This window comes from Bos grunniens, chromosome 14 (assembly GCF_055505025.1).
Source record: "Bos grunniens cultivar Pamir isolate PY7600 chromosome 14, Bosgru_T2T1.0, whole genome shotgun sequence".
Lineage (NCBI taxonomy): Eukaryota > Metazoa > Chordata > Mammalia > Artiodactyla > Bovidae > Bos > Bos grunniens.
The window spans coordinates 69,097,212-69,113,228 of record NC_141178.1 but is presented as its reverse complement, the minus strand read 5'-3'; the positions used below and the strand labels follow the sequence as shown (position 1 = coordinate 69,113,228).

Sequence of the window (16,017 nt, the reverse complement as noted above, 5' to 3'; positions counted from 1 at the left end):
CATACAATCTAGGGTAGGTTTCCAGGGAGATTTAATCAAGTGACTGGAGTGGAATTTTATAAGAGATCTTTCCAAAGGTAAGGAGGTGGAAAAAGATGAGACTGAGTTCTAGTGACTGGAGTTCCCACAGTTCCCTGGGTATGTGATCCTAATCAAGTGCCTCTACCTCGGCACTTTGGTCACCTCATCTGTCGAATGTTATGAATAACGAGCTGATGTTCATAAACACACAGCATGTGCTCCACAAATGAGATTTTCCTTTCCTCCTCGTTTCTGAGCAGGGCTCAGAGCACTATCACTGCAAGAGTGGTTGTGTTCCAGGAGGGGAGGGTCTGGTACCTGCGGAAACAGAGCTATCCACACTAGGAAGATCGTGGCATGCCTGCATGCATGCTCAGCAGTGTCCGACTCTTTGCAACCCCATGGACAATAGCCTGCCAGGCTCCTTTGCCCATGGGATTTCCCAGGTAAGAATACTGGAGTGGGTTGCCATTTCCTTCTCCAGAGGGTTTTCCCAACCCAGGGATCGAACCTGAATGTCCTGCAGCTCCTGTATTGACAGGAGGAGTCTTTACCGCTGAGCCACCAGGGAAGCCCCAGGATGACAGCAGATCTTTCCAAATCTCTCTGGGGGATGATGGTGAATGTGCACTGCATGGGAATCTATATCCAGGTGGGATACAGGGTCTTCCCCTGTCTCTTGGAATTGTCTATTTCCTAAAGCCCCCAATTCCTGGAGCCACTGCAATATGAAATGGCCAACCTAGATCAAGCCCTGGCCAGCATCCCTCCGGCCCATTGTTCTGAAACCAACGATAGGCTTAAGGGACCGTTTCTGGAAGGAAAAGGACACCCTTGTTGGTTATAATGCTGCAAGATGGGAGGCAACAAGCATTGTGAGTAGCCATTTTTTGAGGGGCTGGGAAATGGCAAGATGAATGAGACACGTCTGTCACTATGGAGAGGGGCTGTCCCAAGACTGCATGTGTTATGCTATGAACGTGTACAGAGAGGAATACCTTCTACCAGGAGTACAGGGTAGGGAAGGCCTGTGAACAGTGTGACTTCAGGTTAGGCCTTGAGGAAAGTACAAGGGTTCATTAGGTGGAAAAGCTGCCTAGGTTGAGGAGAGAGGATGAGCAGGAACTCAAAGGTACAAGGTGAGGGGTGGGGCAGGAGCAGGCCCGAAAAGATGATTTGGGTATCACCTACAATGCCAAGGTTACCCTTGAAGAATTCTCAAGCAGAGAGTGACGCAGTCAGATCAGAAAAGTGAAGGCCCACTTTTCCTCATATTTCTGAATTTGATTAACAAGTTTATGCTCTTAGAAGAACTTTTATGAAATATGTATATTATTCTTCAGAATTTATAAATTACTTTCTCATAAGTTATTATATTATTTAGTGAGTAATATATAATAATCTCATTTGTATGTATATATAATTAAATAATATATTACTTAGTGAATAATAATGTAACACAATGATGAATCAATTAGACCCTTGAAGTGGAAATGTGTGTGTGTGTATCAAGTCACAGTGTAAAACAACTTGCTTAAATTGAAAAAAAAAAGACTATTTAATAAGATGACCTAGGAAGATTTGGTGCTTTGATCAAATTCTCTTACCCCCGGTAGATACATGCCCAGTACACGGGAGAATTAGGTGTCTTATGGGCCCTTGCCTGGAAAATCCCATGGACAGAGGAGCCTGGTCAGCTGCAGTCCATGGGGTCTCGAAGAGTCGGACACGACTGAGTGACTTCACTTTCACTTTTCACTTTCACGCATTGGAGAAGATAATGGCAACCCACTCCATTGTTCTTGCCTGGAGAATCCCAAGGACGGGGGAGCCTGATGGGCTGCCGTCCATTGGGTCGTACAGAGTCGGACACGACTGAAGCGACTTAGCAGGAGCAGCAGCAGCAGCAGCATGGACCCTTAATGAATATTAATTGCTAGTCATGGAATGAGTGATGGAAATTACCAATTGAGAGACTAAAACATTCCTAGGAATTAATGTCCTGATGAGAGGGATTGATATCCTGGTAAATAGCTGAGGTTTTTTAGCACCAGCTCAGCCGCATCTCTGGGGAATGTCTAAATCAGAAGTCATCATTATACTCTCAAGAACTGCAAATGAAGATTCATAAGCCCATAAATTTCCTTTTCTATGGATGGGCTCCTGACTTGTATTACTCAGTTAAAAGGCAGGTTCAAGAATAAATGCTCTATTTAGTAAATCCAGAGGTTAGGGGCAAAATACTTATTATTTTATAATTCTCTTTGAAGCAGCCAGTTTAGAAATACCACAGAAATACCTCCCAGGAAATTATCTTCGAAGAAATTTCAGCTTGCTTATTTGGGATTGAATTATATGATCTTTAAGTTTTTATTCAATTTAAATTTCTATAAGCTGGAGTGAAGAATTTTGACCAATAGAATCCATTAGTGAATCTCGACAAGAGAACACAGCGATCTCAGAGCCATAACTTCGGTTCATTAATTCATCTGATTATAGTGTTTTAAACTAAAGTATATTGCATTTCCCCTATGTTTTGGTACCAGCTAAATTGAGAAGATGGGGTGATCAAGACAGACACATTGAGCACAAGCATGTGTTTTGTAAAGTTAGGATGCTACAGGGGTCAACGGCAGTGCACAGAGTATGTGCCATCTTCTCTGCTCTGAGGGTTCATGGGAGACCCTTTGAAGAAAGTAACACTGAAATTAAGACCTAATGGAAGGATGATCAGGAACTAGTTTGAAAAAATATCAGAGTGGATGGATGTTCCAGTTAGAGGGGTACCAAATCTGAAAGCCCAAAGAAAGAATGAGAGAAAAAAACCAGGGAAGGACAGAGAAACAGAGAGACTAAGAGATGACAGGAAGAATAAAAATGAGAGGGACTGAGTAAGAGGTGACACTGGAGAGGAAGTTACCAGGCAAGTAAGATGTAAAAGCTGTATCAGGAAACTAGGAATTTATCCTAAGAGCAATGAAGAGCCACATAAGACAACATAAATAGTGTTTTGACAAAGCTAGTGGTTGATACATAGGCATCGAACAGAACTAATGCACTTGAGTCTATTTTTAGTCAATGGATGAAGCAGCAAGGGAAATTTTGGTGATCCTCAGAGATAACCCTGATTAAACATACCTTCACTAGAGGAAAAATGGCTGGCCACTGGGACAATTATGAGGCTAAAAATATTGCTCTTTCATAGAGTATTCTACTAGACTTTCTCTTCTCCACCTTAATTCTTGCTTCCCAACATGGCTGTGTAACAACTATTCCAAAATTAGAGGCTTCAATAATAATTACTAAACTCATTTAACCAATTGCAGGTCATCAAGAGTTGGCTAACCTAGGCAGGGTTCATCTAGATCGTTCCACCTTAAACTGTGGATACAGATATCCTGATTCCTAGCTGAGGCATGGATTCAATTCGCTCCATGCGTGCTTAGTCATTCTAGGGTTTAGCCTGAAAGGACATCCCAATGGCTATGTTTTGGCTATGGCTCAAAACAGCAAGTAGAAGCACAGGAGGCCTCACAAAGTCTAGGGTCAGTCCTGCACACTATCACTTCCTCCTCTCTATGGCTTATTGTTGTTCAGTTGTTTCCAACTCTTTGCGACCCATGAACAGCAGCACGCCAGGCCTCCCTGCCTGCCACTATCTCCCAGAGTATACTCAAACTCATGCCCATTGAGTCAGTGATGCCATCCAACCATCTCATCTTCTGTTGTCCCCTTCTCCTCCTACCTTCAATCTTTCCCAGCATCAGGGTCTTTTCCAATTAGTCAGCTCTTCACATCAGGTGGTCAAAATATTGGAGCTTCAGTTTCAGCATCAGTCCTTCCAATGAATATCACTTCCTCCTCTTCTATGGCTAGTCCCACCTCTTGTTGTGGCAAATATAAATAATATATACATATATAATATGCACACTATATACATATATGTACATAACATTTGTGTGTGTGTATATATATATATATATGTTATGTATATTTTTCTTGTGGCTCAGATGGTAAAGAATCTGCCTGCCATGTATGAGACCCAGGTTTGATCCCTGGGTTGGGAAGATCCCCTGGAGAAGGAAATGGTTCTCCACTCCAGTATTCTTGCCTAGAGTATTTCATGGTCAGAGGAGTCTGGCAGGCTGCAGTCCATGGGGTCACAAAGAGTCAGACATGACTGAGCAATTCCACTTTTCTTTCTTATATATAACATAAACTTTTACCTTTTTAAGTGCACAGTACTGTGACTGGCTTATCTCAGCAGGTTTTCAAGGTTCATCCATGTTTGGCATGTATCAGATTTTCTTTCATTTATAAAGTTGAATAATATTCCATTCTTTGTGTATACCACATTTTGTTTATCCATTTACCCATCAACTAACACTGGTTACTTCTGCCTTCTGTCAATTGTGAACTGAATGCCACAGATATGAGTGTATAAGTATCTGAATCCGTGTTTTCAATTTTGGTGTACATAGTTAAAACAACTGCTGAATCATATGGTAGTTCAACTTAATTTTTTCGAGGAACTGCCATTTTTCAGTTCCTCAAAGTGGCTATAACAGTACCTTCCTACCAGCACATCATAAAAGTTCCAATTTCTCCATATCCTCACTAACACTTGTTATTTTATGGTTTGTTTTTTTTTTTTAATAATAATGATCCCAATGGGTATTAAGTGGTAGCTCATTGTGGATTTAACTTGCATTTCCTTAATGATTAGTGATTCTGAGCATCTTTCTGGCTACTTGTACATCTTCTTCGGAAAAAATGTCAGTTAAAGTCCTGTGTTCATTTTTTAATAGGGGTGTCTGCTTTGTTGTTTTGGGTTGCGGGGCTGTTTAAATATTCTGTATAATAATCTCATCTGTTGTTGTTTGGTTGCCAAGTCATGTCCAACTCTTGTGAACCCCATAGACTGTAGCCCGCCAGGCTGCTCTGTCCATGGAATTTGCAGACAAGATACAGGAGTGGGTTGACATTTCCTTTCCCAATTAATCTCTTATCAGGTATCTAATTTGAAAATAGTTTCTCCCACTCTATGGGTTGCCTTTCACTCTGTCCAAACTATGTTTTGTCTCTAAGGTCCTATCACCCTGAATGTGCCTGATCTTATCATATTGTTCTTTGATACAACAAAAGTTTTTAATCTTGATGAAGTTAATTTATCTGTTTTTTTCTTTGTTGCCTGAGCTTTTAGTGTCATATCTAAGTAATTGTAGCCCAATCCAGTGTCATGAAACTTTTCCTCTGTCGTTGTTCAGTCACTCAGTTATGTCTGACTCCGCAACCCCATGGATTACAGCACACCAAAGTCCTTGTCCTTCACTATGTCCCGGAGTTTGCTCAGATTCATGTCCATTGAGTTGGTGATGCTATCTGATCATCTTATCCTCTGCTGCCCTCTTCTCCTGCCTTCAATCTTTTCCAACATCAGAGTCTTTTCCAGTGAGTCGGCTCTTTGCATCAGGTGGCCAAAGTATTGAAGTTTGAGCCTCAACATCAGTCCTTCCAAAGAATATTCAGGGTTGATTTCCTTTAGGATTGACTGGTTTGATCTCCTTGCAGACCCCCAACCCTATCCTTTCAAGGGAAGAACAACTTTGTTACATGGCAAAGAATAAGGATATAAGGAGCAGAGAAGTACTGGCACACACACACACAAAATCAATCTGGAGTCCTCCCTTCCCTCTTTTAACTGCTCACTGTACTAACACCCTCTCCATGCTTTGCTCACATCCTTTTGTTCTTAGGACGGAACCCAGTCACTCTGAGCTGATAGTGACTAAAATTTGGCTAAAAGAACGATATCTCCTACTGATACTTTCATTTCAAGCAGGGGCAAATATCTTAAACCAAGGAAAGGAAGACACGCATTGATGTTTTGATCATTTTTGAGCATGGGATAGAAAATTTCTTAACCCCTGAAGAAATGAATCAGAAAACTTGCTCAGTGCTCAAGTTGCCACCATTTCTGGTTTTTCAGCCCTTACTATCAAACTGCTTTGTTAGTAGAAGTTACCAGGATTTCACTACAAACAGGATACGGTGAGGGGTAACTCATTAACCAAACAGACCCAACGAGTGAAACAAATGGATAAACACAATCCTTATACACTCTCTCAAAGTGTTTATCCCTTCATCAAGGCAGTGTGAACCTTCTCTCAGGTAATGGCAGATAACTACTTTTCTTTCTTGTCCAGTTTTTCCAAGTCATATTTACATTGTATAACTTGTTTCATAAAATGAAAAAAGAAGACATTTTCCTGGAGTCTTCTCCAGGTCTTATCGAATTCTGTTTACATTGTGTTAATATAGATAATAAAACCAGGTTTTTGCTAGGGAGGCTGTATCTTCTAAATGTAAAATCACAATGCTGAATGTGGCCTTCAAGGTACACTCCCTTACTACAGATTCTGATTTTACTTTTTCAGCATCATCCTAAGATACACCCGCCCCCCCGCCCCCCACACACACACACACTCAGTCACAAATCATTGATTCAGAAAGCAAAGGGACCAGAAGGGTTTGTTGCTGTAATTGTTTGTGTTTAGTTTTGTTTTGTTTCTGTCATAGAGAGTGTAGAGACTAATCAAGGTTTGTGCTTGTGTGATGGACAGAGAAGCAAGGGATTACAGAGGAGAGCTGGCTGTGTGAAGCCACTAGGGATATGGAAGGGATGGAGGTGTGGGGAAGGGGGAGTTAATTGCTGACACAAGCTAAGGGAGCAGGTGGGTGGAAAGGACAAGACTGGGAAGATTAGGTTCTATCCACCCCTCAGTTGCATGCCTTAGTAAGCCCATTTCAGCCCACCCATTGATGTCCACAGTGGACACACAAATGTAGGCAGAAAAGATGAATGGGCTCTCCTGTGGCCTTTATGATAAAAATCCCGAAGAGGCTTAGGGATAATGTAGAGAGGCAAAGAAAAATCTGCGTGAGTGAGGTTAGAGGGAAAGCTTTCTAGGCTTAATGTGTTTCAGAAATTATTCAAGAATAAGTCAAGTGTGAAAAATGGCCATTGAGACCCTGCCAAGGTTAGTATGAACCATGAGGATCTGGTGAGCAAATTCTAGCTATGTAATCAAAAACTGCTTGATTGAAGCTTTAAGTTAAGTACCAATTTTCCTCACCCCCAGTTTCACTAAAAGAGGGTGCTCTGGGGGGTTGGGGGGCAGGCTGTGCCCATGCTGCAGGTATTCCTGCTGAGCCGGATAAAGTGGTTCCTGGACCCTCTGTTACAGAGGCTTTTTTTTTTTTTTTTTCATTCCCTTTACTTCCTCTCTCCCCCAAGACCTAGATTTTCACCTCAGAATCCTACACAAAACTGACAGAGAAACATTCCTTTTGCTGAGGTTTTACCAGAGACCTATCAATGGTCTCTTTTTCATTCAAATTGGCCAATTCTTGGCTAGATACAGGGACAGAGATAAGGGCTAAACAAAGCCTGGAAAACAGGAATAACGAGGAGGGGGGAGTATCATGGGCTCACACAGGCCATGATTAATTGGTGTCAGAAGTGGGCCAGAAGTCACTCCTGCCAGCCTGTGAAGAGCACCCTGGGGTGACAGTGGAGATGATACTGGCTGGTGCAGGGACCAACTCCAGGGCTTAGACATAAGCAGCGGCAGTGACGTGAATGAACCCAAGGTGAGGGCCCACACCATCACTGTGAGGCCGGCCATGACCTCCAACCTCAGCAGCCAAGAACATAAGCCTACCCCCAGCCCTGAGATGTCCATGCTTATTCCTGCCTGGCTTTGGGAGACCATTCAGCAGCAGGAAAACCAGGAGTCAAGGGAGAAGACCAGAGAGCCTGCCACTCCCCAACCCTGCCCGGAAGCGAGGACCGTCACGCCCAGCCCAGCCCCCACCACTTGCAACATCCGCGATGACAGCAGCCCCTGAGCCACCAATCACGCTGGTGACCTCCACGACACGTGCGGGACCAGGCTCACCTGCGACACCTGCAGCAGGCGTGACAGCAGACACACCCGTGATACCAGCGTTACCCGTGGCACCAGGGACACCCGTGACACCATCAGCACCTGCGACAGCTGCGATACCAGAAGTACCAGCTTCACCTGTGACGCCCTAAGCACCCAGGACACCACTGGGGCCTGCAATATAGATGACACCCGTGGTACCTGCGATACCTGTAACAGCAGAGTCACCAGTGACACCTGCCTCACCAGGGACACCAGAGACACCCGTGACACCAGGGGCACCCGTGACACAGATGGCACTCATGGCACCTGTGACACCTCCAACACCAATGGCACCCATGACATCGGTGGTAAAGTCCCAGAAGGAACCCACTGCCTCCCGGACGTGCCTGATGTGGGAAGCTCCACCCTTGTTGGGCAGCCTGAGAATATGTCCCCAGTCACTCCCTCTGGCCTCACCCAGAAAAAGAAGGGGGTGGCTGGGAATATCTGGAGATGTCTACCTAAATATCTTTACTGTGGGCTGCCCAGCATGAGGGCTAATAATAAAGTGATACAAGAAACAGCCAATGGATGACCTGCCAAGCTCCCTGAGACCTCGTCATGTTCCCACCCGGATGATGGGATTCAAATCCAGCACCTCCACCGCCTTCAGAAAAGCCTCCTATAGAAAACCCTGGCCAGCTCAGATGATGCTCTGGAGTGGTCTGGGCGACCAGAAGAGGCACCACCCTGGCCTGGCTGCCCCTCCTCCCCTGCTGGGTGAAACTTCAGAGACTGGACTGTCCCCTGGGGCATGTCCCCCACCCCCCACACTTCTGTCTTTCATGTTGGTGGGGGAGGCGATACTTATTGCCAACTCCTTGGTTTTCTCTTGGTTAAGTCTTACTAAACTTTATGCTCCAGAAATACGTATTGCACTGCTTTGCGTTCTCTCTCGTTAGAGAAGTGTGTAGTCATGTAGTACTTAGCGTTAATGACCTAAGAATTAGTGCAATCGTTCCCAAGAGCAAATATTGCTGCCCTGCACTGCAGGCCAGACATGCAGAAAGAGTGTATTATCCCCCTGCACTAACATTACCTAATATTTTCAGAAGGGGCAAAGGAAACGTTTGGTCCCTGCGCTAGGGCTAAAAGGACCGGGACGTCTAGGATAGGATAATAAGTCCTGTGAACCAGCCAGTGTGTGGTGTGGTCAGGCTCCTGTGCGGATGACTTTCCTGAATATCCTGCAGGAGCTGGGCTCTCTCCTTCCCCTATGGGGAGGGACCCTGATGTGTGGCGTTTTTAAAATTTTTTTGATGTGGATCATTTTTAAAGTCTATTGAACTAAATAAAATGACGGGTAGAGGAGAGGAATTTTGGCAGTCCTTGCACTAGGCAGAAGGAAGAGAGATGAATGAATCATAGTCTGTGCCCTCTGGGTTTGCTCACGCATGTTCTGCATTCTCATGCATGCAGATATCCATGTTCTGTTTTACCTCTACCTTAAGAAGCTCTATGTGCCAGTTATTAAAATTGTTATTAAATTATTCAAATAATAATATAATAATAAATTATTTAATTGTCATTAAAATTATAGGTCCTGGGGTCTAATCTATAACATTGTTTAACATCTACCATCTAATTAGCAGCATAGCCATGAAAGACTTGTTTATCCTTTCAGCTATTCAAAAAAGTGGAGATAGTATTTACTCCGAAGTGTCAAGTGAAAGTGAAAGTTGCTCAGTTGTGTCCGACTGAGTCGTGTCCATGGAACACTCTAGGCCAGAATACTGGAGTGGGTTGCCATTCCCTTCTCCAGGGGATTTTCCCAACCCAGGGATTGAACCCAGGTCTCCCGCATTGTGGCAGAATCTTTACCAGCTGAGCCATAAGGGAAGCCCAAAATGTCAAGGTGAAGTTAAATTAAACAAGGCAGGTAAGGTAAGCTTAAGACAGTGCGGTATAATAAATCATTGCTACGAGTATTATACTTTTTCTAGCATTTGTTTATCAGTGGAGACACCATTGCTTAGGGCTGGATGATTCTGCTCTATGCAAATCTTTTCTAGAGTGTTTCTGCCCACTAAATGCCAGTAACGTCCCTCAAGTCACTGGAATAAACCAAACTGTCCCCAGATATGTTCAAACATGGAGAACAAACTATTATGCCTCCTGGTTGAGAACTTAGATGGCAAACTTCTTAAGGACTGGTTAATTTTCGTGTTCTCAGTCTAATACTGTGATGAGCACAAAACTCAATAAACACCCTCAATAGAAACAAGTAGAGAATGAATAAAACAATATGACTTTATACATATGCTTGAAATGCCTCCATATATATTTATAACTTTTGTTTTGTATATGGTTCTACTAAATGTCAAGGATCCCTCATTAAATTGCAGGTAGTTCCTAGGGGAAATACTCTCAGCTGTTACGCACGTCAAGGTGGGTGGATGCCAGCTGTGATAAAAGCCCTGCAGGAGTAGTTCACGGGACAGGAAACATGGAGAGACAGTAGTGTTCAATATAAATTCAAAACTGAAAAGCTGTGTATGGTCTCTAATTGTCTCTCTGCAAAAATCTGTGTGTTAAAATAACATGTGTGATGATGGGAGCCCAATGGGAGACACATCTCTTACCTCCATTTTATTCTAAAAGAAGTTGAAACCCAAGGTCCTTTTCCATCTATCATCCTTTTTCCCTCTTTCTTTCTTACAGGATTACACCACATCCCATATTTCTCTTTCCTTGGTAATCATTCTTCCTGAGAAACTAATCTGAAATTCTTTATTTAATACCAGTTTTTATTTAATTAGTCAAATTCTTTTCATAATTCCTTGAGAACTCATTCCCCAGGAATGAATGCTCAATGTTTTTGCCCTCAACTCTCTAAAAGCCAGTGGACTTCTGAGCACTTTGGTTTTCTTTCCAGCTCTCTCAAAGCACTTTATTCTCAAGAACATATCCATTCTCATAGCCTGAACAATGACAACTTACCTTTATTTGAGTACTTACCATCATAAACCCCAAACTCGCAAAGGTTAATTCTGTAAAAAAGATTCACTACACAACTGACAATTTATAACAATTAGTCTACTTTTAAGATCCCTCCCCACTTAACACACAGATCTGCTAATGTACTGAGACAACTGAGGCAGCATACACTGCTTAGCACATGCATACATCTGTTAGCACCACGAAATATAAGAGCAAATCCATTTCAGGAAAGAATTGTACATCTTGTAAAAGATGCAGGATTTCATGATAGCAAAGCACAGTTCAGACACTTAGAAAGGCACTCATATGGAAGAGTTACTTCAGTGAACAAATGAAGATAAATTTACAGGGATGATGACACGACAGATACTTCAAAGACTTCACACTGATTTGAGTATCAAAAAATTAAGAAAGATTCTTAGAAAAAACTGATGAACCTTCACAAATGTTTTACAGATTTTGTCCTCTTTGTAACTGTGTCATAACAGTAAACCTGGAGAGCTTGAATAGCCAAACAATCTTGAAAAAGAACAAGGTTAAAGGTGTCACACTTTCTGATTTCAAGCTTCTTGCAAAGCTTCCATGGTGGCTCAGACAGTGAAGAATGTGCCTGCAATGCAAGAGACCACGGTTCAATCCCTTGGTCGACAAGATCCCCTAGAGAACAGAATGGCTGCCCACTCCAGTATTCTTGCCTGGGAAATCCCATGGACAGAGGAGCCTGGAGGGCTACAGTCTATGGGCAGCAAAAAGTCGGACACAACTGAGTGATTATCACGCTTTCACACTGTAATCAAAAGTGTAGTATTTTCATAAATGCAGGCAGAACAATGGAATAGAATAGACAGCCCAGAAATAAACCCTCACAATCATAGGCAAATGATTCCTGATAAGGAAGCCAAGCCCATTCAGTGAGAAAAAAGACAGCATTTTCAACAAAGGGTTGTGGGCAAACTAGATATCCACATGCAAAAGAACAAGTTGTACCCTTACCTTCCACAATACACAAAAAGGAACTGAAAACAGATCAAGATCTAAATGCAAGACCTAAATCTATAAAAGTCTTAAAAGACAGAAGAAAAGCTTCGTGACATATTTCACTGTAATTTCTTAGAAATTTAGGTGAATTTCTTTTTTTACTCCACCTTCTTAGTAATCCCTGGCTGGCTTTGAAAATTGAATAAGACAAAACATAGGAGAAAATTATAAATGTATTTAATATAAGTCTTAACATGGGAGCCTTTACAAGAAAATCAAGATCTGAAAGAAACAGTGAAACCTGAAAATTTTTACACTAGATTTGATGAAGAGGAGATAGTCATGGAGAAATATAATATGGCAAAGAGCAGAGGTAAATGTAGTATACTGAGGGAAACAGCCTATTTGGAGTCTTTCTGGCATTCTTTTGTCTTTGGAGATGAGGATGCACCTTTGCCATCTATAGAGAAAGCACTTCTCACTTAAAGAGTATTATGACCTACTTCAGAGGTGAAGGGTGAGCAGAGGGTCAAAGTAACCTTCCTGCTACTGCTTTTTTCTCAATGTCCTTCAACTTAAAATGCCAAGGGGTCATATTTTAGTGTAGCATGGTCTGAACTCTGTAAGACAGGACACCAAAAGCATACACAAAGTTAAAAGAGATAAATTGAACTACACCAAAATGTAAAACTTGTGCGTCAAGGACACAACAGAATGAAAAGATAACCCATGGAACAGAAGGAAATATTTGCTAACAATGTATCTGACAATGAGTCACAATCCAGAATATACAGACAACTTCTAAGATTCAACAACAGAAACAAAAACAACCTGATCAAAAATGAGCAAAGAACTTGAAAAAACATTTCTCCAAAGAAGATAAATGAATGGCCAAGAAGCATACAAAAAGATAGACAACATCTCTAGTCATTAGAGAAATGCAAATCAAAACCACAGATATCCAGCTCATACCCATTGAAGTGGTTACTATAAAAAGAAAAGAAAAGAAACAACCATTGACAAGGATGTGAAAAAGCTGGAACCCTTGGGCACTGTTTTTATGTTTACGGCTGTGCTGGGTCTTTGTTTCTGGGCATGGGCTTTCTCTAGTTGCTGCAAGTGGGGAATACTCTCTAGATACACTGTGTGGACTCAGTAGTTTCAGCATATGGGCGCCGGAGCACACAGGCTCAGCAGTTGTGGCCCTCGGGCTTAGTTGGGCAGAAGCCCAAAGGTGGAGCGAACTCAAAGGTCCACTGATAGATGACTGGATAAACAAAATGTGATGCATGTACACAACAGAATATCACCGAGACATAAAAAAGAAAATTCTGGCATGTCCTATAACCTGTATAAACCTAAAAGACATAATACTAAAATAATCCCGTAAGAAAAAGACAAATACTGTGTGATTGATTACACCTACAGGAAGTCTCTAGGTACTCAAACCCAGAGAAACAGAAAATACAATACAATGGGGCTTCCCTAGCAGTCCAACAGTTAAGACTCTGCCCTTCCACTACAGGGAGCACAGATTCAACCCCTGGTCAGGGAGTTAAGTTCCCACATGCCTTGTAGCAGGGGCAAAAAGTAAAAAAAGAAAAAAGAAAGAAAATATGGCAATGGTGGTTTCTAGGAACTAAGAAGAAGTAGACATGGAGCATTGTTTAATGGTTATAGAGTTTCACTCTGCAAGATTAAAAAATTCTGGAGATTGGTTGCACAAAAATGTAAATAAACAATACTATTGAACTGCACACTTGAAAATGATTTAGATGATATTAATACATTTTACATTATGTGTATTTTACCACAATTTTTTAATATAAAAAAGATAGTTCAAAGGAAACAATGACAGAAATCTAAATGACCTTGCATGCAGATTGCTTGCCAAAAGAGTCTTTAAAGTGTCACTCCACGATAAAGAGTCCAAGACAGACTTTTTTTTACTATGTATTAGGTTTGTGTATAAAAGACGACACAAGATTCAAATCAATATACCAATGATTTGTTAAAAAAAAAAAAAACTTTGTGATGACTAAAAGATTAAAAAATAAATATGCATTTATACAATTTTTCAGAAAGTAAGACAGACTGTAGATTCTCAGAGACTAGTGCACAGATTCACTGGGTATATGGTAACAGCAACAACCAGAAATTAATTCTTTGTTCATTCTAAGAATTAGTGGCCAGTTGGAATTGGAATATAAATTGCTTTAAATATAAGATACAGATAACTATAATTACTTATTTCCTTTTAAGTTTTTCACTATTTACTGGTAAATAGTGGTATTGTTCTCTATGAAGTTATTTAAATGATCTTTTCACTATAAAGCTCTAAATAATAAAGATCTCCTTCAGTTATGTCCTCTGTACAGATTACTTTGAACTCCATCTTTGGACCAGAGCACTCTAAGTTTACGTGGGTTTCTCTTACCTTGGAGGTGGGGTATCTCTTCAAGGTTCCTCCAACAAAGCGCAGCCGCTGCTCCTTACTTGGACGACTGGTATCTCCGCACCGCCACCCCTCCCGACCTTGAACGTGGAAGAGCTCCTTTGGCCCTCCGGCGCCCGTGCAGCCAGCGCTCCTTGGATATGGGGCTGCCCCTCCCAGACGCCGCCCCTGGCCTCGGACTGGGTAGCTCCTCCCGGCCGCCGCCCCTGGCCTCGGACTGGGTAGCTCCTCCCGGCCGCCGCCCCTGGCCTCTGACGAGGGGTAGCTCCTCCCGGCCGCCGCCCCCGACCGCGGACGCGGGGAAGCTCCTCCCGGCCCTTACTGCGCCGTCGCCGCCTGGCACTCTGGGACGCTGCCCCAGACCTCTGATATGGGGTAACTCCTCTTCGCTGCCGCCCCTCGGGAATGGGGTCCTCCAGGCTTCTGCCCTTGACCTCGGACGTGGGGTAGCTCCTCTCGGCCACGCCCTGCGCGCCGTCGCAGCCGCCCGCGCCCTGCGCGCCGTCCCAGCCATTAAAGAATGTGACCTGAAATGTGAAGTCAAGTGAAAGCATCACTTGAACAAGTAGAAAGTAGTAATACTTTCTATTCTTGATGTCGAAAATCTTCTATACTTGATGTAGAAAATAAGAAGAATCCCAGGGACAGGGAAGCCTGGTGGGCTGCCGTCTGTGGGGTCGCACAGAGTCAGACACGACTGAAGTGACTTAGCAGCAGCATGTTGGTCATAGATTTTTCTTCCAAGGACCAAACATCTTTTAATTTCAGGGCTGCAGTCACCATCTTCAGTGATTTTTGGAGCCCATAAATAAAGTCCCTCACTGTTTCCGTTGTTTCCCATCTCTGCAAGTGATGGGACCAGATGCTATGACCTTAGTTTTATGAATGTTGAGATTTAAGCCAGCTTTTTCACTCCTTTTTCACTTTCATCAAGAGGCTCTTTAGTTCCTCTGACTTCCTGCCATTAGAGTGGTATCATCTGCATATCTGAGGTTATTGGTATTTCTCCTGCCTATCTTGATTCCAGCTTGTGTTTCATCCAGCCCTACATTTCACAAGATGTACTCTGCATGTAAGGTAAATAAGCAGGGTGACAATATGCAGCCTTGACATACTCCCTTCCCAATTTGGAACCAGTCCATTGTCCCATGTCAGGTCTAACTGTTGCTTCTTGACCTGCATACAGATTTCTCAGGAGGAAGGTCAGGTGGTTTGGTATTCCTACCTCTTGAAGAATTATCCACAGTTTGTTGTGATCCACACATGCAAAGCCCTTGGCATAGTCAATAAAGTGGAAGTAGATGTTTTTCTGGAATTCTCCTGCTTTTGCTATGATCCAATGGATGTTGGCCATTTGATCTCTGGTTCCTCTGCCTTTTCTAAACCCAGCTTGAAATCTGGAAGTTCTCAGTTCACGTACTGTTGAAGCGTGGTTTGGAAAATTTGGAGCATTGCTTTGCTACCGTGTGACATGAGTGCACTTCTGTCATAGTTTGAACATTTTTTGGCATTACCTTTCTTTGGGATTGGAATGAAAACTGACCTTTTCCAGTCCTGTGGCCACTCTGAGTTTTGCAAATTGCTGGAATATTGAGTGCAGCACTTTCACAGCATTACCTTTTAGGATTTGCA

General features: G+C 42.6%; 2 protein-coding genes and 1 pseudogene across 53 annotated transcripts in view; 2 read left to right on the top strand and 1 right to left on the bottom strand.

Annotated features, from left to right (window-relative positions):
- Positions 1–15,087, bottom strand: part of LOC147359632 (uncharacterized) — a 102,859-nt gene extending 87,772 nt beyond the window's left edge. For 23 of the 50 annotated variants that reach the window (XM_086337268.1, XM_086337265.1, XM_086337264.1 and 20 more), the window contains exons 1-2: positions 14,708–15,087; positions 14,368–14,465 (exon numbers count right to left, since the gene is read on the bottom strand). In XM_086337268.1, the coding sequence (XP_086193394.1) occupies positions 14,368–14,465; positions 14,708–14,939 (330 nt within the window). In that variant the 5' untranslated portion in view covers positions 14,940–15,087. The other 27 variants (XM_086337281.1, XM_086337289.1, XM_086337287.1 and 24 more) reach the window with 8 other exon arrangements.
- Positions 1–16,017, top strand: part of LOC147359629 (uncharacterized) — a 675,420-nt gene that overhangs the window by 448,609 nt on the left and 210,794 nt on the right. The gene's annotated exons all lie outside the window — the stretch shown is intronic.
- On the top strand, positions 1,136–9,546 carry LOC147359633 (uncharacterized; annotated as a pseudogene). Its single transcript, XR_015141353.1, has 2 exons — positions 1,136–1,160; positions 7,542–9,546. The product of XR_015141353.1 is annotated as an uncharacterized LOC147359633 (transcript).